Source organism: Tachypleus tridentatus, chromosome 9, assembly GCF_004210375.1.
Source record: "Tachypleus tridentatus isolate NWPU-2018 chromosome 9, ASM421037v1, whole genome shotgun sequence".
NCBI classification, from domain to species: Eukaryota; Metazoa; Arthropoda; class Merostomata; order Xiphosura; family Limulidae; genus Tachypleus; species Tachypleus tridentatus.
This window is the reverse complement of record NC_134833.1, coordinates 22374106-22398530: the sequence shown is the minus strand read 5'-3', so window position 1 is coordinate 22398530 and position 24425 is coordinate 22374106. Positions and strand designations below refer to the sequence as shown.

Below are 24425 nucleotides of genomic sequence, written 5' to 3'. Positions count from 1 at the left end.
ACAGTATCAAGAAGAGTCATGATAATGGAATATTTGGTCATGTAGCAGTTTTAGAACCTTTACTTCAATATTCAAGTGTTATCAAAAGACTGAAACATGGTATTAGGTATGAAAACTGGACTGTTTATAATTAAAAAAGTATGTTATGGACGGATGTGTCCAAGTTTCAAATATTTGGTTCAAAGCTTAGTTGTACGTCTGGCGGAAGAAAGATGAAAGATATGTTAATGTATACCACCTACCACGAAGCATGACGAAAGCAGTGTAATGGTTTGGAGATGTTTCCTGATGAGGCGACAGAAGGTATTTGCAAAATAGGTGGAATATTGGACAAGCGCAATTACCATCAGATACTGATCCGTTGTGGTATACCCAGTGGTATGTGTATTATTAGTAAAGGATTCTATTACCAAGATGATAATGACCCCAAACGCTCATCCAACCGGAAGTTACTTAGCTAAGAAAGAAGTTACTGGAATCATTCAATGGCTCCAACACAATTCCGATCTCAACCGAAATGAGCAGATCTGGGATTCGACATGGATCCAAAACTTGACAAACGAAACCTTTCTTTCAAAGAAACTTTTCGGGAATGTATTAGAGACATTTGTAATGAAGTTTCAAATGACACTTTGATTAAATATACTGCAACACTTCCTGTTGGACCGTCTTACTTACTTACTTATGCCACTCGATTCCATGAAGGAACATAGGGCCGCAATGTCTTGCGGATTCACCAACAGGGTGGTTTTTAAGTGAGTAGATTGTTATCCCACCGCACAACCCCCAACCAGGAGGAGAAACCTGATTGGTGCTTGTATAAGACTAGAGGGAAGGCAGCTAGTCATCACCACCCACCGCCAACTCTTGGGCTACTCTTTTACCAACGAATAGTGGGATTGACCGTCACATTATAACGCCCCCACGGCTGAAAGGACGAGCATGTTTAGCGCGACCGGGATGCGAACCCGCGACCCTCGGATTACGAGGCGCACGCCTAACGCACTCGGCCATGCCGGGCACGTAAGACCGTCTGCAGTTATTAAAGTAAAATGGGGGAGGTACAAAATATTAACTGTTTTCTGGATTCAAACACTTCCACTGAGTTTCTGTTCTACTGAATACGAAGATTAATAAATAATCGATGTTTCACCTGTGATTTACTTCTAATGTTCTTTGAAAGTAGCCTGATATTTAAATTTTGGTTATGTCCTAATACTGTCGCACAGTAGTGTATATTAATATAATATCTCTAACACGTTCACACAGATTCTATTTTATACACGTCTTAACCAACCAGAGTTCCCATTACTTTTGTTAATTTTGTTCATTCTGACTGAATAATCACTAATTATATATCACCATTTAATATTTACTCTAACACTTTAACCGATGAGTTTTAAAAACTGTTTACCTAATAGTGCAGCAACATGGCAGCGAAAAAAAATAAAACTGTTGGTCTTAAACTATCAAAATATTTGATAATTTCAAGAATAACATGTTTGTTTTTCTTTTCTAAGGCCTATAAATAATGAGTAATCCGAGTTTTGTTTCTCAGCCGTGTGTATAATGTGACGGTCAATCCCACTATTCGTTGGTAAAAGTAGCCCAAGTTTGGCGGTGGGTGGTGATGACTAGCTGCCTTCCCTCTAGTCTTACACTGCTAAATTACGGCTTGCACAGATAGCCCTCAGTAGCTTTGTCTCAAATACAAACAAACAAACAAATTCTTTTCTAATTTATATGAGTAGAGTTTTGACAAAATCTCTGCTCAATGTCTCTCAAATACCCCAAATTTTCTTTCTTCTGACCTAAACGATCTATTGATCATTCATCGACAGTGAACTAAGATACAAATCATTGGAAACAACAGTGAAACACGTGTAGCTTGAGCACAACTTTGTCAGCTAAGTAAAACTATATTTACATGACCAGGTGATTAAGGCACTCGACTCTTAATCCAAGGGTCATGGGTTCGAATCCTCCTCACACCAAACATGCTTACCTTTTCAGCCATGGGGGCGTTATAATGTGACGGTCAATTCTACTATTCGTTGGTGAAAAAGTAGCCCAAGAGTTGGCGGTGAGTGGTGATGATTAGCTGCCTTCCCTCCAGTCTTACACTGCTCAATTACGGAAGGCTACAGCAGATAGTCCTCGTGTAGCTTTGTGCGAAATTCAAAAACAAACAAACAAGTAGACTTAAATGCTAGGTAGTCCATTGTATAGCATTTTGCTTAACTACAAAAAAACGAATGCGTGTGCTTTATTATTGCAAAGCCACATTGGGCTGTTTGCAGTGTTCACCAAAAGGAATCTAACCCATAATTTTAGCGTTGTAAATGTGAAGACTTATACCAGGAAACACAGAGAAATAAACAAAAAAGTGTGCACATCCTCTGCTTTAGCCAGGGAGAAACAAATTTACTCACGATTTATTTTCTTTGTTATGTATCTACTACCTGTATATAGCTGGTTCACTTTAAATATTTCTCGAGGTGTTCTGACACTGAAATACACTGCTGGCCAAAATCTTAAGACCAATAAACATAAAGAAAACATATGCATTTTGCGTTGTTAGACCCAACCACTCATTTGAGTAGAGCTTCGAAAGATAAAAACAAGAAAAGAGAAAATAAAAATAAAAAACTTTTTTAGCATTTAATAGGGAAAATGTGAACATTATGAAATTAGCTTAAATACTAGCTGGTCAAAAGTTTAAGACCATATTGAAACGAAGCGTTAACTGGTAAACACGTAGCGAAATTTAGTTATTTGTGTTCAAGCATTAGCGTTGTCAACATTTCCCACTGACATCCCTGTGTTATGTTTGGGTAAAAACATGGCAAAGTCTAAAAAGTTGAAAGAGTTTGAACGTGGCAGAATTGTCGAGCTGCAAAAGCAAGGTCTCTCTCAACGTGTCATCGCTGGTGAGATTGGGTGTAGTAACACTGCTGTTGCAAATTTCTTAAAATACCCTGAGGGATACGGAATGAGAATTTCAAATAGTCGGCCCAAGAAAATTTCGCCGGCGTTAAGTATGAGGATTCGACGGGTTGTCCGGCAAGACACCAGCCGATCGTCGAACCAAATTAAGGCCCTTACAGACGCAGAATGCAGCTCAAGAACAATAAGACGGAATTTACGAGAGAAATCTTTAAAAAGGTCACGTCTCCTTTCACACCACGAAACAGCTCGGTTAAACATTGCTGAGAAGCACCAAACATGGGACGAAGAAGAGTGGAAGAAAGTTTTGTTCTCTGATGACAAAAAAAAAAATAACCTGGATGGTGCAGATAGCTTCCAACGTTACTGTTACGATAAGGATATCCCACCGAAGACATTTTCTACACGACACAGTGGAAAGGGTTCCATCATGATCTGGTGTGCTTTCTCTTCCATGGAACAATGGAGCTTCAGGTTATACAGGGACGTCAAACAGCAGCTGGCTACATTGGCATGTTGGAAAAAGCATCCTTATTAACTGAAGGCCGTCGCTTGTGTGGAAATGACTGGATCTTTCAGCAGGTCAACGCTCCAATCCACAATGCCCGCTGGACAAAGGACTTTTTACTGGTGAATAATGTGATTCTTTTGGATCATCCAGCATGTCAGCCCGAACTGAACCCCTTTGAAAATGTTTGGGGTGGGTAGAAAGGGAAGTCTGTAGAAATGAACGTTAATTCCGAACATGATGCATGATCTTCGTGAAGCCATCTTCACCACTTGGAATAACATTTCAGCCAGCCTTCTGCAAACGCTTATATCGATCATGCTAAAGCAAATATTTGCATTTATTCGCAATGACGGTCGTGCAACACCACTGAAACCTCTTGTTGGGCATTCCCTACCCTGTTTTGGACTTCGTTTCAGTATGGTCTTAAACTTTGACCAGCTAGTATTTAGGCTAATTTCATACTGTTCACATTGTTCCTATTAAATGTTAAAAACGTTTTTTTTTTATTTTCCCTTTTTTTATTTTCATCTTTCGAAGCTCTACTCAAATAAGTGGTTGAGTCTAATAATGCAAAGTGCATATTTTTTTGGCCAGCAGTGTGTATAAGCAATATCTTTTCTGAGGATAGCGTGTCCGTATGCAATACTTTAGTTAATATCTTTTATTACCTCACAGAAGAAAATACCAAACATTAACGAAAAACGATGTTTTTTTTTATCAAAATCATGTGTTTTATAATGATTTTCAATCATCTGATTCTCGTATCCCACCAGTTCTTCCATTTTTGGTTTTTAAAACGTTATATTGAATACAAGATGTGTCTTTAAGTTTTAAAAAATATATATATGGTCTATCCAGTGGCACAACGGCATGTCTGCAAATCCGCAACATGAAATACCAGTTTTTAATACCCGTATGAGCAGAACACAGAAAGTCCATTGTGCACCTTTGTGCAAAATAACCAGAAATAAAGAGCATATCTACGAACTTTTAGCCAACTACGTATCAATGTTTCATTTCCTGAACATTTCCTTATCTTTAAAAAAATTCTCACTTCGTGTTAACTTTAGCAAATATTACCCTTTTTGTTTTTACGGATTTGCAACGCTAAAATCGAGGGTTTGATTCCCTCGGTGGGTCGGCAGATAGCTCGAAGTGGCTTTGCTATAAAAAAAACACACACACACTCGTTTTGATAACAAAATTATTCAGTAATTAAGGAATCATTTTATTTACAGAATTTCCGATTTGTGGCAAATGACAATTGTTTAATATTTTATTTTGTAATTACCATGTTTCTTATTAATTATAATATTATATAACGTAGAGTATATCTTGTAAAAAAATCACTTTTCATTTTATTGGTCATTTTATGCACGATAATGGCATAAATTTTTATTTTCTATTTTGGACCATAAAAGTCCCTCGGTGAGTTAAAGATACGTTTATAGACTTCCAAAGCTAAAATCCAGTTCTATTCTCTGCATTGGGCAGAACGCATATAGACCATTATGGAACTTTGTGTTACAAAGACAAACAGGTAATTAAATATTCCAATTATAAAAATGTTGTTGCATCCAAGATTTGTATGGTATTATTATAAATGATAACCTGTAATAAAAGTGATTCTGAAACATCATTGTCTTAGGTTTGCAATTAATGGGTCAATTAAAGATCTCATTAACAACTTACGGCTAAGCGCAATACTTGACTCTTGGAAGACAGAACTGCAAAGAATCCAAGTTCATCGATTTAACACTGGAAAAAAAAAAAAACATGGTTCAAGTGCTGTTAGGAAATGTGTATGTTTTACATGGTGACCATCACAACACTAACTTTATGTTAGACTGAAGAACAAGTTAATAAATATGCTAAAGAAGTTAATAAAAGGTCTCCCGCTAGTACAGCGGTATGTCTCCCGATTTACAACGCTAAAATAAGGGGTTCGATTCCCCTCGGTGGGCTGAGCAGATAGCCTTTGTGGCTTTGCTAAAAGAAAAACACACACAGTTAATAAAAACAAGTTAATAAATATGTCTAATGAAAAGATAATTATTTAAATGTTAACGATAAACGTGAAATATACTTAATAAAGAGGAAATCATTCAATAACACTAGTGATTTTTCAATCAGTAATGAGAAATCTCGGATCAGTTATTTGCGTTTGATCACAAACTTGAAGGCGATGAAGAAGCTTTTCTCTGTACAACGTTAACAAGTGCTGTGGTAAGGAAAACCAAACACGTGCCAAGTTTTATCAGTTTTGTTCTGTGTAGCGCATGTGGTTTGTAAACATTTTCTGGTTCTCTCCTACATATGTTCTCAGAAAATAGGTGCACATCCATTGTCTTTCATATGCATTACACAATATGATTCAACATTAACACATTTCCCATGAAAGAAATCGAATATATTCAGTTGAAATGCAAAGGAAATTTATGATTGAAGTTAAAAGTAAGTAGAAATAATAAGTCATCGAAAATGCTTTGTTTGTTTTTTTCCTTTTTTGGTTATATTTTGTTTTTAGTGAAGAATCAATTGCTGCAAGACGGGGTTCCCCACTATAAATATTTTTACGCTGGCACTGCTCCCAGATACAATGGAGGTACACTACTATTTTATGTACTGTCTAGCAAGTCGTAGGGATTAGTTTTTAAAGTTAATGTAGAAAACAATATAAAAATTAGCATGTTTCGTTGGTTGATTGTTGGGAGAAAAAAATCTGCTTTCAAGTGGCACAGCCGTATGTCTGCAAACTTACAATGCTATAAACCGGGTATCGATATCTATGGTGGGCAGGGCACAGATAACCTATTGTTCAGCTTTGTGCTTAACTTAAAAAAAATCTACACAACTGGTTATTTTAGTTCTGCCCACAACGAATATCGAAACTCAATTTTTAGTGTCGTAAGTCTATAAAGTTACCTTCGAGCCATTGGGGAGGGCTATGTAATTAATAACCAATTGAGGGTTGTATAAGGGCCCGTCATGGCCAAGCGTGTTAAGGCGTGCGACTCGTAATCCGAGGGTCGCGGGTTCAAATCCCTGTCACACCAAACATGCTCGCCCTTTCAGCCGTGGGGGTGTTATAATGTAACGGTCAGTCCCACTATTCGTTGGTACAAGAGTAGCCCAAGAGTTGGCGGTGGGTGGTGATGACTAGAGGGAAGGCAGCTAGCCGTCCCTAATTTAGCGCAGATAGCCCTCAAGTAGCTTTGCGCGAAATTCAAAACAAAACAAACAAAAATTGTTGTATAGTTTATTTCTTTTAAGCGTTTTGGATCGCAAAACAACAGTGAATCTCATGCTGGGCTTAAAATAAAACATTTCAGGTATATAGATATTTTAACTGATCAGCAGATAACGAATAAAATGTTTTCAAAAGCAGCTGTATGTCCACCAAAAGCACTTATCACGGTGTAGTATAACCTGCGCGTGCATCTGATGGTTTCGTGAATATTAATTTGTAGCAGATGGTTCAGTTTCTCGAAAAGGACATTTTAAGTTCTTGAAGGGCTAAGAGCGGTAAAAGAAACGTCATTTTTGAAATCGTTCCAGACATTATTGATTGTGCATATACATGTGGAAAATCTTTTCTTTCTATCTTTCTGAATAAATTCCTCCACGACCCATTTACATATTATTCACAAGGGTAAAGACTTTACCATTGGCACTGGTACTTCATCTAAATGTTCAGGATGTTGTCCTTGTATCTTAGAGATCTCTTCCAGAATAAATGGTATTCATTTTTGTCATTGAAGCCGGTGATGAATGATGGTACTTATATCATAACAGATATTTTCGCTTACTATGACTTTATGATAGCACTCTATAAATTGTCTTCACGCCTTTGACACAATCGTCTGTGAATTTAGGATAAATCCTGGATACGTCCATAAATAATTCTGATATCCAGTTTTAGGCTCTCCAGTTCTGGTGGTTTTGACCTTAATCTCAACGGTATTGGCGTGAAAAAGTTCAATAGGATTTTAAGTTAAACTTTTGGTGACCACAAACCAGTCTAATTGTGTTTGTAATATTAATGGATAGTGGAGTTCACAACAGAGAATCTGTGTATTGTCTGAAAATGGACATGGTAAGATGTAAGGTTAAGAACCAGTCCTGCCTTGATTTCACCATACAATCTGGTTACATCTCTAGGGATTCTGTTGCGCTTCAGGTAGTGAAAGAAACACACCGTAGTTCACACCAAAGACACTGTTGTTTTCAACGAAACGTAACATCCTATTTTGAAACATATTGGGTTCGTGTTATAATTTGTTTTAACATCCTATTTTGAAATACTTGAGGAAATGTATCTATCTAGTCAGTTGTACCTACCGTTAATTTTCATGTTACTACTATATGACCGAATAGTGGGATTTGACATTCACTCTCATAGTGCACCCACGACCAACTACTGTGGAGTGCGTTTTTGCAGCAATGGGAAACAAACCATGAATCCTCGAATTCTCAATCCGAACAGGCAATCCATTAAACCATGCCAAGCCCCAACATCAAAACATATTCCCAAAATGTATGTGTTGTGTTTAATAATTAGTTTTTCATGGTACATGAAGCTTTACATGTGACATTTTGCTGCGATGCTTGATAAGTTTGCCGAGCAAGACCAACCTCGTCTGGTGTTCGTGGGTAAAAGGACGAAAACACCGTTAGCAGCGAAGGTACCCAACTGATGACCTAGATTGGTGTGGTTATACATGCTTTTTGTAATTTGTAATTAATAATATATTAATTATTTATTGTAATTATCACTATAGAATTTTAAAGCTCTTCTGTTAGAAGTTATTATATTTTTGTTTCGTTTTTCCACAAGAACATAATTCTATGTTCTACTCAAACACACTAAAAGTTCATGCTCTAACACGAGATTTTTAAATCATAGAATTATGATTAGGTGCATAAAGAGAGAATAGATTTTGTCAAAAACAATTTGATTTAAATAGAGTTATATAGAGACGTAAATGCATGCGCTAAAAGCAGTTATAAACGTTATAAAACAACTCCTGTATGTGCCCTCCGCTGGTACAGCGGTAAGTCTACGGATTTACAACGCTAAATTCAGGGGTTCGATTCCCCTCGGCGGGCTCAGCAGATAGCCCGACGTGGCTTGCTATATGAAAACACACACACACGCCTCCCACATGTTTAGCCCTCTAGTGGCTTAGCTGTAAGATTGAGGTTCATGATGGTGAATTCCAGGACTCGATCTCTGCAGAAGGCATAGCTTGGATAGCCCATATTTCTTCGCTCTTAATAACAAATAAATATTCAGGAGTAGATCTCTGTAGAAGATAAGTTGAGTTAGTTCATGTTTATTTACGCTTAATAAAGTAAAAATCAAGGTTTGAGCCTTGTATAAGGCGCAGCTTAGAAAGCCCATAGTGCTTTGCGCTCAATAACAATGAAACTATAAACGTCATTTTAAAATCACGAGTTGCAAGTCATGATATTATATTACATCTGCATAAAGTTTGAGCTATTGCTTCGTTTAATTAGTAATTTACCACTGACCGAGTCATTACAACATATAAATCGCATGTAAGCCAACTTACAACGGCCACTTAGAAACAGATTAACTCGCAAATTACTAACTTTATTTTTGTTACGCTGTTTAATTCTAACAGAGCTACTATAATACTGAATGATTTTATGTTTGACTATAATAAACTTCATTGTAAAAATTATTTGTAGCTAAGTGCAAAACTACACAAGGGAATCTCTCTGTGCTGTACCTACCCATCATGGGTATCGAAACTTATCGCTGTTTCACAGGGAAGAGATTGGTGGCTGCACCTTGCCTTTGATAATAGGTATGTAAATTCTCAGACATTTTTATCTTGCATGACTATCTAACTTTCCTGAAATTGAGCAACTTTCAATTAAAATTATAATCTCAGAGGAATAATGTGCCTTCTTAGTAACACTGAAGACTCGTTTCAACGTAATTATAATCGTATTAAACACTTGGCCTATTTTATTAAGAGGTGCAAGTTATGATGTCACGTGACACGTGTGTTATGAGGTTAGTCTACAAGTTTTTTCATGGTTGTCCTTGTCACAGATTAGCATATTCTTTAGGCGTGCTTAAAATTTTAAGCCCCACTTTGACGCCTTGATTGCTTAAACTTACGTAATATGTTTTCATCGTATTTGTTTAAACCGTAATTGAGAAATACGTTTAATGAGCAGATATTTCTATGCGGTGGATTAATTAATAAATTTGTGTTGATTATAACTTCATGTGTTCGCTGTTTCACAATGTTTTCACTTCCTGTGTGTTTAACTTTTGTCAAATTACTCCGGATATGTAACCTAAAACGTGCTTTGGATATTTTATCTCGCTAAGGAACAGATAGGTGCTTTATCCATGCAGTCAACTACATCATGTCTCCTCGTCCTCTCCAAAATAGTAGCTTCAATAATACTTGACTTACAAAATTCAAACTCCCCTACCCCCAGGCTCCCACTCGTCATAGCAATCCGGCATGTTTTTTTTTCTAAAATTAAGGGTCTTCATAAAGTGTAAGTTTGTTTGTTATTAAGAGCAAAGCTATATAATGGGCTATATGTTCTCTGCCCAAAGGGGATATCGAAACTTAGTATTCAGTGTCACAAGCCCTCAGGCTACGCGTGAGTCTTTCATTTGAATAGACTATTCTATCACATCTGATATTTCTGAATTGGTGAGAATAATAATAATGTATCCCAGAACGGCTGGTATGGATATTAACACTTTTACTGATAAGGAGAGAACAACGTTTCGACCTTCCTAGGTCATCTTAGGGTTAAGAAAAAAAAAAAAAAGGATGTTAATACCCATACCAGCCGTTCTGAGGTACATTTTTATTTCAAGTGGGTTTCTCATCATAACGAATGAGATTAATACTATCCAACGGATGTTTAATTTGGGGAGGCTATTTTTTGTCCATGGCAGTCATTGGAGGGTACTTACCTCTCGGGTGGTCATAGATGAGCTTTCCCAAGCGTCTTATAAGCGATGCCACAACTCTCAGACTTTCGACCGACAGGCATAAGCTTTAAGATAATTTTAACAAAGTTTTCCACTTTAAATTAATTTACAAACGTATATTGTTGAACAAGGACTACACAGTTATTGCTAACAGAACGTTATGGGTTCTAACTCAATCCATCACTTGTGTATAATTTAGATAGAGCTAACAATGGAAGATTTAATGAGATTGGTATGCTTAACTGACACAGTAGTCCATAATTAATTTTTGTTTGTTTGTTTTTGAATTTCGCACAATGCTACCCTAGGGCTATCTGCGCTAGCCGTCTCTAATTTACCAGTGTAAGACTAGAAGGAAGGCAGCTAGTCATCACCACCCACCGCCAACTCTTGGGCTACTCTTTTACCAACGAATAGTGGGATTGAGCGTAACATTATAACGCCCCCACGGCTGAAAGGGCGAGCATGTTTGGCGCGACTGGGATGCGAACCCGCGACCCTTAGATTACGATCGCACGCCTTAACACGCTTGGCCATGCCGCGCCCCAATAATTAATCGCTCACCTAAACTGGATACAACATGGTATCATGTGACAACTCTTTCTCTATGTCCAAGGGGGAATGGGTTTACCGAAGATAATCGATAATTTTAATTGGAGGTATCGATGTATCGTCCACAAATCACATAATTATGGTTTTTCAAAACTCTGTCTACTCCCCCTGGCGAGTCAGCAGTAAGTTTGCCAATTTACGATGCTAAAACCTGGAGATTCGATTTCCCGCATTGGATAGTGCGCAAACAGACAATTGTCTGGCTTCGCACCGTAAGATTTCAGTTAAAAATGGATCATATCTTTAAAATGTTCCTCCGACTGACCGATATTTTGCATATAATGTTAATCTAACTTATATATAAATACGCTATGTGTGTCACGTCACGTTTAATTTATCTCGGTCTATTTAAATAGGAGGAGCCATAAAGGCTAAAATGCGATTAATCAGATAGAATAGCTCAACTACTGGTTATTAATCAGATAGAATAGCTCAACTACCGGTTATTAATCAGATAGAATAACTCAACTACTGGTTGTTCATTACTGTTTTAGGAGTAAAAAATGTCGATGCAATTTTTAACTTAAAACGTTTCTGAATTAAATTGTTTTATGTTATATCAGCAACGTTTTATTAAGAAAACAAATCTCTTTAACTAATGGCGACTCTAAATTAGGAAATTGACAAATATTTTCCAGTTTTGTTGTTTGTACCTTTTATTTCATACTTCCAGTATTTATATTGCTAAGCAACAAGACATAAAGCCATAGTTGGAACGTAACATTACCAAAACGCACTGCTTTTCTATTTATTAGAAGTTGTTAATCTAACTGATTTTACCACGAATAGGCCACGAATTCATTTCATAAATGATCTTAATTTTGGTTGGTTCATAATGGAATTTACCGATGTTTGACTACCTCGACTGCACTTTTCAGCCTTTTTGTTGGTCAAGCCTGATTTCACAATACATGTTTATTTCAGTTTGTTTGTTTATTTTTGAATTTCGCTCAAAGCTACTCGATGGCTATCTGCGCTAGCCGTCCCTAATTTAGCAGTGTAAGACTAGAGGGAAGGCAGCTAGTCATTACCACCCACTGCCAACTCTTGGGCTACTCTTTTACCAACGAATAGTGGGATTGACTGTCACATTATAACGCACCCACGGCTGGGAGGGCAAGCATGTTTAGTGCGATCGAGATTCGAACTCGCGACCCTCGGATTACGAGTCGAACGCCTTAACACGCTTGGCCATGCCGGGCCGATCATTTTAGTTAGCTATTAAATGTGAGGTTACGATATACTAAGGGATGGGGGTGGTAGTATTTGTTCCCTCATTTTTGACAGGCTGGTAGTTAATACTTTACTATTCTTTAAAACACCTGCCGCAAAAATATACTCAGAGTTGCCTTCGCCATTAGACTCATATAACGTAAGGTATTAATTCCTACAAGTTGAGCAATATTTCATCGTAAGGAGTGTTTCCGAGAACGACATCTTTTGGAAAATACTGAAGTTTTTTATATATATATATATTTATGACGCTTGTTTTAGAGTGAACAAACAAGTTGCCCTACTTGATTAACAATTGCACGTGGCGTTGTCACATGCAAGTAACTGAGATTACACTGCTTTTAATGCGTTTTAAGGTTAAGCTATAAAGTTTATGGCTTTCCAGTTTGGTTTGTTTTGAATTTCGTACAAAGCTACTCGAGGAATATCTGCACTAATCCTTCTAATTTAGCAGTGATTGACTAGAAGCCAAACAGCTAATAATCATCACCCACTGCAAACTCTTGGGCTACTATTTTACCAACGAATAATGGGATTGACCGTCGCATTATAAAGCCCCCCATGGTTGAAAGAGCGAGTACGTTTGGTGTGACGGATATTCGAACCTACGATCCTCATATTAAGAGTCGAGTGCCTTAAACACCTGGCCATGCTGTGTCCACATTTAATGAAAATATGCTTTTATTTTGCAATTTTAATGTGTAAGATGATACGTAACTCTAAACACAGAAACTACGAGTATGATAATTCTTTTTCAAAATTTTACGTTTTTTTTGTGCCCTGAGTAAAAGAAATTGGTCGCGTTCGGTTGCATCAAACAAAATTAGACAATTTTTAATTAAAGCAACATCGGAGAAAAGATGTCAAATTATTCCATAAAATATCTTGAAGTTTGTTTGTTTGTTTGTTTGAAGTTAAGTACAAAGCTACACATTCGGCTATCTGTGCTCTGCTCACAACAGGTATCGAAACTCAGATTCTAGCGTTGTAAGTCCGAAGACATGCTGCTTTACTACTGGGCGCAATATTTCGATATCCACTGGTAGGACGTAAATGGCTAAAATCTAGGTTCAATTTCCCGCAATGGACGTAAAAAGTGGGCTACTGTGGCTTTATTCCAAAACAAACACAAACCTTTAAAGGCATGCGTCGTGCTTTGTATTCATTTAAATTTTTCTCATTCAGTGACGACCGTGTTTGAAAATCCTCATTCCAAATGTGTATTATATTTCAATATTAATACAACCAGTTGTATACTAATAATAGAGTTTTAGTCTATCATCCACCCGATATCACTGACATAAATCATTCTTGAAAGTTTGGTTTGTTTTAAATTTCTCACAAAGCTACACAAAGGTTACCTGCGCTAGCCGTCCATAATTTAGCAGTGTAAGACTAAAGGGAGGGAAGCTTGTCATCATTACCCGCCGCGAACTCTTGGGCTACTCTTTCACCAATGTATAGTGGGATTGACCGTCACTTTATAACGCCCACACGGCTGAAAGGGCGAGCATGTTTGGTGTGACAGGGATCATTCTTAAAAGACACTAGATTGGTTATCTTAATTTAAGCACAAAGCTAGACCCTGGGCTATCTACGCTCACTCCACCAAGGGTATCGAAACCCGGTTGTTAGCGTTGTAAGTCCTCAGACATAGCGCTGCACTACACGAGCGCAAGACACTAGATATAAAAGTTATATAAACACTGCAAATCAGGTTGTTATTTCAGAAACAAGAAAGTAACGAAAGGTAAGTTAGGGTGTATTATAAGGGTTTGACTCACGATCTGATGTAATTTATCTTTAAAACTATTACGAAATAACATGGTTCTTCACTATTAAGATTAACCTAATGCTAAAGACAAGACGTCTTCGTGGCACAGTTTTTATCATCGTTCGTGATTTAGGACTTTCATTCAGTTATATAATGTACACGTAGGAACAAACAGACATTTAACGTTCCACTTACGTTTACATCTCACGTTTCAACACAGAGACGTTTTGCTTAGTTAAGGATTCACGTGTTTTTACACAGAGGTATTTCACTTACCTTTACTGTTTATGTGTTTTACATAGAGAATTGGCCCGTCGAGACACCGGGTAATAAATTTGCACAGTAGACCAATGCATTTGTTGCACTCTTAGACATTAATTTTAATTGTTTACCCAGTATGCAAAACCTGACATTGTCTGGGCTGGTCCTTGCATTGCCAGTCCGAGCCTGTTTACGGACTTACAACTCTGGAATCCGTGGTAGGCAAAGCACAGATAACCCATTGTGTAACTTCGTGCTCAATTATAAAAAAAACACAAAAACTTATGTTTACTATTTATGTTTTACACACAGAAATACACTATAAAGATCAAAAGATTTGTCCGTAAAGCCAAAAAGAAACAAAACATTTATGATAAATAAATAAATAAACAAACAAATTAAACCAGTTTTTTCACTTTAATTTTCAAACTTTCACTTTAAGTCTTCGTTGAAATAAATAAAGACAAAAGAAATAAAGAATAATCCATTGGTTTCTCACTAGCCCATAGCTATTCCAACATCATATTGGTTGGAAGCGAAGAAATGATGCATACAGTGGAGAGGTCAAAGGTGAATAAGATTAGAAGAGAGCAAGGTGTATGATATTGATTCTGTAGACGATGGAAACGCTGAAACCTCTAAAACCATTACTGCTATGTAAAACTGTATCTTTGTTCATACTTCATGTTTTTGACAGAAATTGCCTAAATATAAATCATTGCACACGTTGTTATTTCGATGTCTTAAACAACGTTTCCTAGGAAGTAACTATTCCAACGATTTCTGGGGCTAGAACGTGTACAAAGTTCAGCACCTGCTGAAAATGGTGGGATTTATAAGCATTTGGTGTTGATTATTGTGGCATCAAGATGTTCTTGTCCTGTGTCCCTGAACATTATATTATAATATTGTATGCATTTCGCTTTGTGCTACATAGAAGGATTACCTTGGTCAAATGATACAAAGGCTGAAAGAAAAAAAGACACCACATTAAACAATATAGTTCTTAAAACCAAAAGTTTATTGTTACATACCTCAAAGAAAACACGTTGTGAGTGTTTCGTGAAGTAAAAATATATCTTGCCAAATTTAAGTACTTTCATCGAGACAATTGATAAACCGATTCTGTTGCTGGTGTTAGCAGCACAATAGTGTATAATAACACTTCCTAACACACAAGAATGGCTGGGTGCATATATTTCTCTCTCTTTTCTATCTGTGTAATTTCAAACCACATCAACACGATCGAACTTTACAAAACACTGGTCAATGTGAATAAAATTAACACAGAAAACTGGTTTGTTTTATAAGCTGGCGTATATCTTCTAATGATTGTTCTCGGTGAGATTTGATACTCTGAACCAAAATATCCGTAGGCTTTGTGCAATAGACAAACCAAACAACATCATTGTTATGTAAATATTATTCTTTAATTTCATTCAGAGCAACGTTCTGTACCGGAACTTCTTATTTCCTTTACCGGAAGTAATTATAAATTACGTATTTATAGTCGGCTGTTATTTCAAATAAAAACGAGTTTTTACCGGGAAAGACAACTTTAACTAACGGCATTGAATTTATATTAAAAATGTAAAACAGTGGTTTATTGTTATTGGTTTATTGTTATTAGTCATAAAATATATAGCACGTATAATGATACTCATTAACACGCAATCTAGGATGAAACAGATCATTTTTAACCTGCAGTAAAAGTAGGGTAAGTTAATTAATTCTGGTTCTTACTTTTGTATTCAGTTCATTCATACATTCATTAGCTCTAGTTATCATGGTGTTAATGCGGTTTGATCAATTGAATTGTCTGCCAAATGTCACACCCAGTGTTTCTTCTAAACGAATGGCAGTAATTAAATTGGATGGTAATGCTTTATTCTTGTCAACATGTCTTTTGTCGAGTGTACAGAAGTTAGTTGTGATACTGGCAGGATTGATGACCATTCTTGCGTCATTGCGCCATTAGGTAACCCTGCTGAGTGATTGTTGTATCTTGATTTTTATTTCAACTTTACCAGATGTACTTCTCTACACCGCAATGTCGCAATCAAAGGTAAAGTTAGTTGTGATACTGGCAGGATTGATTACCATTCTTGCGTCATTGCGCCATTAGGTAATCCTGCTGAGTGATTGTTGTATCTTTATTTTTATTTCAATTTTACCAGATGTACTTCTCTACACCGCAATGTCGCAATCAAAGGTTAGCCCACAAAACGTAATGGGGCAGCCAAGGTGAGCTGCATCACTGATGTAGATTGTGAAGGGGTTTGGAAAAACGGTGATCTTTAAAGCATAACAGTGTTTATGGTGTATTATTATTACCACTTACCATGCTTTATAATGCATCTTCTGGTAGTTAGCGTAAATACAACTAGTCGATCATCAGATACACTGGAGCACATTCAGTACAATTTGTCAGAAAGAACAGGCAACTAAACAGGCATCTTTTTAATTTAAAGCTGTTGCCAGTGTGTCCTGACCAGCTTCAAACCCTTTCCTTGTATCAACTGTGAATGATCCATGTTTCTCTTTTCATTTTGATAACAATTATATAAGTGCAAAGCCTTTTAGTTGCAACTTTCCCTGACATCTTTCCAATAATAATTTTTACTACAGTAATTCAACGGTCTTTAAGACGAGAGTGATTCTTCATGAGTTTTGGTAAGGCTTTCCTAAAGATCCATCCATATTTCAGGGTATCTACATTTTGCCCAACTACGTTGATACTCTAACGTCACTGTCAGTAAGTTGTCTTCTGTAAGTTTTTATTTAAAGAAGAGTCTTAAAACATCCAAACTTGGAGCTCCGTGTTTAGATATATCTTGACTTTGTATATCTTGTCTTCCATATTTACGTGTTGTTGCATCTTACATAAGAATTTACATAAGAAATCCTTATATAAGAAAAGGATGAAAACTTTTCATCCGCGTGTGGGTTGCTAAATTGTTTTGTACCATTTTATCTTCCAGTCTTCGCACAGGAGGCAATCATCGAAGACTTTATGACCTCTATGACAACTAAAGATGACAGTCGGGGTGGGGATTTGGGAAATACAAATCTATACAGGAGTCACTTTCATTTTGGTGTTCAATAGTTTTGTTGGTTCATTAGAATTTAGCAGTATAATGTCTTATCTGTCCTGTAGGGTCGCATATTATAATACATTAGTGTCTTCGCCTGAATCCAAATAGGAATCAGATATTGAAACCTCCTACCATTAGATAATAGGATTATTTGTTTGTTTTGAGTTTCGCGCAAAGTTACACGAGGACTATCTGCGCTAGCCGTCTATAATTTTGCAGTGTAAGACTAGAGGGAAGACAGTTAGTCATCACAACTCACCGCCAACTCTTAGGCTACTCTTTATCAACGAATGGTGGGATTGATCGAAACATTATAACGCCCTCACGGCTGAAAGGGCGAGCATGTTTGGTGCGACCGGGATTCGAACCCGCGACCCTCAAATTAGAGGTCGAACGCCTTAACCCACCTGGCCATGCCGGGCCTCAGCAGCTGATAACAGTATGTTTAACTACCTGTCTAATCAGGTGGTAAATAATGCGCACAATATTAAACGAATTCAAGTGAAAACGCATTTCAACACGATGTGAGTTATACGTGGCTATTACTCTTCACATTTGGTCGTCTTTTGCTTCGCCTTGAATTCCCATCAAGAAACTATTGTTGTTGTATACGAAGTGGGTTAAAAAACACGTGCCTTTCTATTCACTACCGATTCACAGAAACTTCATATACGACATATCAAAAATACTTGTATGCCGTGTAAACAGTCCGGCTTTTCTACATTTTGTTTCCATTTTAAAGTGAATTCTAAAGTGATAACTAAAAAAACTTACAAACTATTTCCTGATAATAGCAGTTCTCTCTTACTTTCTAGCCATGTAAATGTTTAAAAAGTAACTTTTTTTTCTACATTTTTTATGATGATGTGTCTCAAGCACCTCATTCTATACTTTATTTTGCTTTGTTAGCACGTGAGTGGCACGGCGTGTTTCTTATATAATAATCATACCTACGGATCCGGTAATGTTAGTGCATAATTCTTTCGCAATACTGTCGCCTCGGAATCCGTTAAAAAACAAACCGGTAATAATGGCGCCAGTAACAGTACAGTTTCTTCCTAAAATTAAAAAACAACAACAACAACAAAGTGTATACTTATGTTATTTTATGTAGCAATGTGCTTCCAATGTTTCATAATTATTTTAGCCTTTTGTTTTCATAGAAATTATTACTGGTGCCATTTTTATCGGACACTGTTTGCCTACAAGCGTAGAAACAGAGGTTTATTAACCTGTGCTTAGATTTGCGGGTTGAGAGGTCGAATTGTGTCACCGATAATGATCGCCCTTTCAGTCGAGGGGACTTTATAATGTTACGATCGAGTTCAGTTTTTGTTAGTAAATAGTAGACTAGGGATTGATGGTGTTGAGTAGTTGTCTTGTAAGTCTCGTCCATCACTTCTAAATGAAGGATGGCTAGCAGACAGCCCTCGAGTAGCTTTGACTGATGGTGTTGAGTTGTTGTCTTGTAAGTCAAGTCCATCACTTCTAAATGAAGGATGGCTAGCAGACAGCCCTCGAGCAGCTTTGACTGATGGTGTTGAGTTGTTGTCTTGTAAGTCAAGTCCATCACTTCTAAATGAGAGATGGCTAGCAAACAGCCCTCGAGCAGCTTTGACTGATGGTGTTGTGTAGTTGTCTTGTAAGTCTCGTCCATCACTTCTAAATGAGGGATGGCTAGCAGACAGCCCTCGAGCAGCTTTGACTGATGGTGTTGAGTTGTTGTCTTGTAAGTCAAGTCCGTCACTTCTAAATGAGGGATGGCTAGCAGACAGCCCTCGAGCAGCTTTGACTGATAGTGTTGAGTTGTTGTCTTGTAAGTCAAGTCCATCACTTCTAAATGAGGGATGGCTAGCAGACAGCCCTCGAGCAGCTTTGCGCAAAGTATCAAAAACAAAATTTGTTATTACACACACGCGCCCTCTCTCCAGTATCTCAACGATTAGTCTGGAGACTTATGACGGTAAAGATAAGGGTTTGATACCTATAAATAGTACAACACAGATAGCCCATTATAAAGCTTTGCGCTTAAAAACAACAAAATACTGAAATGACTTTTATTTACATTAAAGTTCGCGATTTTATTATATTTGAAACCTAGCTTCACGGTTGAACGTGTTATTTTCTTAAGCGTGACAATACCACTAGTGATTACGTTTACAACTAACATGGATATGGCATTCACTAGGCGTGTTTTCCGTCTTGCTCAGAGATATTGTCGGCAAAAGTGTATGTGCGTGTTTTCTTATAGCAAAATAACATTGGACTATTTGCTGAGTCCACCAAGGGGAATCGAGCCGCTGATTTTAGTCTTGTCAATACGAAGATTTACCGCTGTACCAGCAAGAGACTTGTTAACAAACACAAAATTACCAACATGCAAATATTTCAGGCATTTTTTATTTTGTTTCCTTTCCTCGGTGTTTCAACAATATAGGTTAGAGCTTTGTTTTTGTAGTTTTTTTATTATTTTTTATTAAATATATAATTTCTATTGTAATTATTACTATAGAAATTTAGGATTTTTGTTAGAAGTTTTTATATATTTGTTTTTGCCATAAAAACGTAATATTGTGTTATATCCAAAAAATAGTAAAGTTTTATGTTCAAACACAAGTTTTCATAAATCATAGCGTAATGATTAGACTTTAACCTTTTATTTTACAGAACTAATTGCTAGAATCATTTATAGAGTTTTATTTGGGACTATACACAAATAGCGTTGAATAGAATACTTGTAACTTTATATAGTTATAAAATTCAGCCTTCAATAAAGTAAACATTTCATGTCATTTATCAATGTTCACAGAATTTCAAAAATATTCCATATAAAATAGATGTACTAATTTACGAATCTACTGTCCGCGTCGCATGTGCTGCCATCTATTGATTTTTGTGTGAATATGTATTTCATCAACAAATGTATTTCAAAAGAAAGTTTAATGGAGATTTGAGCCACGATCTGATTTTCTTAATTATACTCTACCCTTAAGCGGCGAAACTACCGTAGACAAGTCACTTTATAAAACGTTTCTTGCTCAAAAATGTCATTCAACTTTATTCACTATTACATATCGTTCAGTTTCGGTTTAGGCCCGATATAACCAGATGGTTAGTCGGTGTTTGACTAGCAAATCGAGTGTCGTGAATTCGAATATCCGTCCCACCAAACATGCTCAACCTTTCAGCCTTGTGGGCATCATAATGTGACAGTAAGTCTTACTATTCGTTGGTAAAAAAGTGTCCCAAGAATTGTCACTGGGTGGTGATGACTTACTGCTTTCCATCTGGTCTTTCATTGGTAAATTTGGATTCTGTTGATTTAAAGTTGGTTTCAGTTTCGCTACTGTTGAGACTTTCATTATTTTGCTACCTAGATACAAAGATTAGTTATTAACAAAATAAGATCAGTCAGAGTCATCAATTCCCTCTCTTGTACTTGTGACTAAGGGTTAATCTAAGACGTGTAGATTTCTTCAGTGAGCTGGTAATGGATAAAGGAGACAAGACAGGACAGGAATATTTCGGAAATGTTACAGTAAAGAAAATGAATATAAAACCTTCATGTCCATTTCATTAGCAGTATTCGTCCTATCGATTTTCCAGTGGAATTTAAATAAAATAATAACGTGGTGGGCAAAGTACAAATAGTCCATTGTGTAGCTTTATGCTTAATTACAAACAAATAAAAGTTTACATGCAAAGGCACAGATTTCCTTTCTACCTTCATTTTTTAGCACCTTGTAGATTTAATAACATGCATCATTTCTTGAAATCGCATAATCATAAAAAAATAAAAGATATACTAAGTGAATATTTATCAACCCTATTGCAGCATTTTATTGTTTCTAAATATTACAAATATATTTCGTGAAAAAACAAGAGGGAATCTTCAACAACTGCGGCTGTAAGTAAATCTCAAATTGGTCAAGAGGAGGGGATTATGAGCTAGAAATTTGTACTCAGAGCCATTATATGAGCCGCTATACCACAGCTAAAATCGCTTTACAGATAGAATGTCACAGAATATCAGCTCGTGCGATCGCTTACAATTAAAATCCTCAACTTCTCCAAATATATTCATAACTTTCTGTCTCGCGTCATACAGCGTTATATCTCTGGTGGCAAAATTGAAATTCAACTGTTTGGAACAAGTCACGCTGCTACAAAAATATTAAGAAATGCATGGATGCATACATACGTACACGTAACGTATTAAATAAATAAATATTTAAAATGTATCAACCAATGAACAGTGTTTGTTAATTATTTGTATATTCTAATAAACCATAAGACTGATAATAGTTCTATCCATCTGTCTTATATCTTCACATTTACAAAAGGGATAGCTATTAAGTGAGCAGATTGAGGTGACATGACGATAACTATTATATAGAAAACCAAGCAGAGGTTTGTCATGGTGACTGAAGACAGAGGGAGAGAGAGGACAACTATTAAATACAAAACCCAAACAGAGGTTTGTCATGGTGACTGAAGACAGAGGGAGAGAGAGGACAACTATTAAATACAAAATCCAAGTGGAGGTTTGTCATGGTGGCTGAAGACAAAGGGAGAGAGAGGACAACTATTACATACAAAACACAAGCAGAGGTTTGTCATGGTGACTGAAGACAGAGGGAGAGAGGAAAACTATTAAATACAAAACCCAAGTGGAGGTTTGTCATGGTGGCTGAAGACAGAGGGAGAGAGAGGACAACTATTAAATACAAAACCCAAGTGGAGGTTTGTCATGGTGACTGAAGACAGAGGGAGAGAGAGGACAACTATTAAATACAAAACCCAAGTGGAGGTTTGTCATGGTGACTGAAGACAGAGGGAGAGAGAGGACAACTATTAAATACAAAATCCAAGTGGAGGTTTGTCATGGTGGCTGAAGACAGAGGGAGAGAGAGGACAACTATTAAATACAAAACCCAAGCAGAGGTTTGTCATGGTGACTGAAGACAGAGGGAGAGAGAGGACAACTATTAAATACAAAATCCAAGTGGAGGTTTGTCATGGTGACTGAAGACAGAGGGAGAGAGAGGAAAACTATTAAATACAAAATCCAAGTGGAGGTTTGTCATGGTGACTGAAGACAGAGGGAGAGGGAGAACAATTAAATACAAAACCAAGTGGAGGTTTGTCATGGTGACTGAAGACAGAGGGAGAGAGAGGACAACTATTAAATACAAAATCCAAGTGGAGGTTTGTCATGGTGACTGAAGACAGAGGAGAGAAGGACAACTACATAAATACAAAACCCAAGTGGAGGTTTGTCATGGTGACTGAAGACAGAGGGAGAGAGAGGACAACTATTAAATACAAAATCCAAGTGGAGGTTTGTCATGGTGGCTGAAGACAGAGGGAGAGAGAGGACAACTATTAAATACAAAAACACAGCAGAGGTTTGTCATGGTGACTGAAGACAGAGGAGAGAGGACCTATTAAATACAAACCCAAGTGGAGGTTTGTCATGGTGACTGAAGACAGAGGGAGAGAGAGGACACCTAGAACAGAGCAAGTGGAGGTTATGTCATGGTGACTGAAGACAGAGGGGAGAGAGGAAAACTATTAAATACAAAACCCAAGTGGAGGCTTGTCATGGTGGCTGAAGACAGAGGGAGAGAGAGGAAAACTATTAAATACAAAATCCAAGTGGAGGTTTGTCATGGTGACTGAAGACAGAGGGAGAGGGAGAACAACTCTTAAATACAAAATCCAAGTGGAGGTTTGTCATGGTGACTGAAGACAGAGGGAGAGAGAGGACAACTATTAAATACAAAATCCACGTGGAGGTTTGTCATGGTGACTGAAGACAGAGGAGAGAGAGAGGACAACTATTAAATACAAAACCCAAGTGGAGGTTTGTCATGGTGACTGAAGACAGAGGGAGAGAGAGGACAACTATTAAATACAAAACCCAAGTGGAGGTTTGTCATGGTGGCTGAAGACAAAGAGAGAGAGAGGACAACTATTAAATACAAAACCCAAGCAGAGGTTTGTCATGGTGACTGAAGACAGAGGGAGAGAGAGGACAACTATTGAATACAAAACCCAAGCAGAGGTTTGTCATGGTACCTAAAGAGAGAGGGGGGAGGCCAGCTATTAAATACAAAATCTAAGCCCAGATCTTCAACTAGAACCAAAAAGAGTATTTTGCTGTGATTAACTTCAGAAGGAGTAATTGGGGGTTACAGATATTGATTTAAATGGGGCTAGAGTTACACATTAATTTTCATTGATCATTCCGCAAATGGTGTAACAAAGCATTCCACTCACTATAAGTAATGTAGTTTGGACATTATATTAATATTAACTGTGTTCATTGCTATGGTGGAAGAGGAGAGTGTTTTTAGTCCTAGTCTGCGTGTACACAGCTTCCTTCGATCAAAACGTAATATTCATTGTAAGTATTGCTGTTTAAAGGTAAGCCCAAAATTACCTAACGGGCAATCTGTGCTCTGCTCAACACGGGTATCGAAACCCGGTTTTTAGCCTTGTAAGTCCTCAGACGTAACGATCTCCCATTGGGAGGGGTAATTGTAAGTCATATATGAATTAATGCTCTTTCTTATTAACCTCCATTGTGAGTAATATGAGACTCAAAGCTAAAATCAATAACAAATCAATAACTACTATGAACAACGGTTGTACCATTTCTAATGTTTAATATAGTTTTGGTGACTTTTCAGTATTATCATGCGTTCAGTTTGGCCCGGCATGGCCAAGCGTGCTCGCCCTTTCAGCCGTGGGGGCGTTATAATGTGACGGTCAATCCCACTATTCGTTGGTAAAAGAGTAGCCCAAGAGTTGGCGGTGGGTGGTGATGACTATCTGCCTTCCCTCTAGTCTTACACTGCTAAATTAGGGACGGCTAGCACAGATAGCCCTCGAGTAGCTTTGTGCGAAATTTCAAACAAACAAACAAAACAAGCTTTGTGCGAAATTCAAAAACAAACAAACAAGCGTTCAGTTTATCTTACTCACAGACGTCGA

At 37.2% G+C, this 24425-nt stretch overlaps 1 protein-coding gene and 1 long non-coding RNA gene across 2 annotated transcripts in view; both read right to left on the bottom strand.

The window, feature by feature from the left end:
- Window positions 1-1988: 1988 nt before the first annotated feature.
- Window positions 1989-14523, bottom strand: LOC143224850 (uncharacterized). Its single transcript, XR_013013467.1, has 3 exons — window positions 14347-14523; window positions 5150-5215; window positions 1989-2165 (listed from the first exon to the last, which is right to left on the bottom strand). It is a non-coding gene; the product is annotated as an uncharacterized LOC143224850 (long non-coding RNA).
- A 737-nt stretch (window positions 14524-15260) lies between these two features.
- The window catches only part of LOC143227310 (uncharacterized), a 56188-nt gene continuing 47023 nt past the window's right edge, over window positions 15261-24425 (bottom strand). Inside the window, exons 6-9 of the mRNA XM_076458767.1 lie at window positions 21477-21589; window positions 20704-20799; window positions 18377-18484; window positions 15261-15298 (exon numbers count right to left, since the gene is read on the bottom strand). Coding sequence (XP_076314882.1) covers window positions 15261-15298; window positions 18377-18484; window positions 20704-20799; window positions 21477-21589 — 355 coding nt within the window. The remainder of the gene's footprint in view (window positions 15299-18376; window positions 18485-20703; window positions 20800-21476; window positions 21590-24425) is intronic.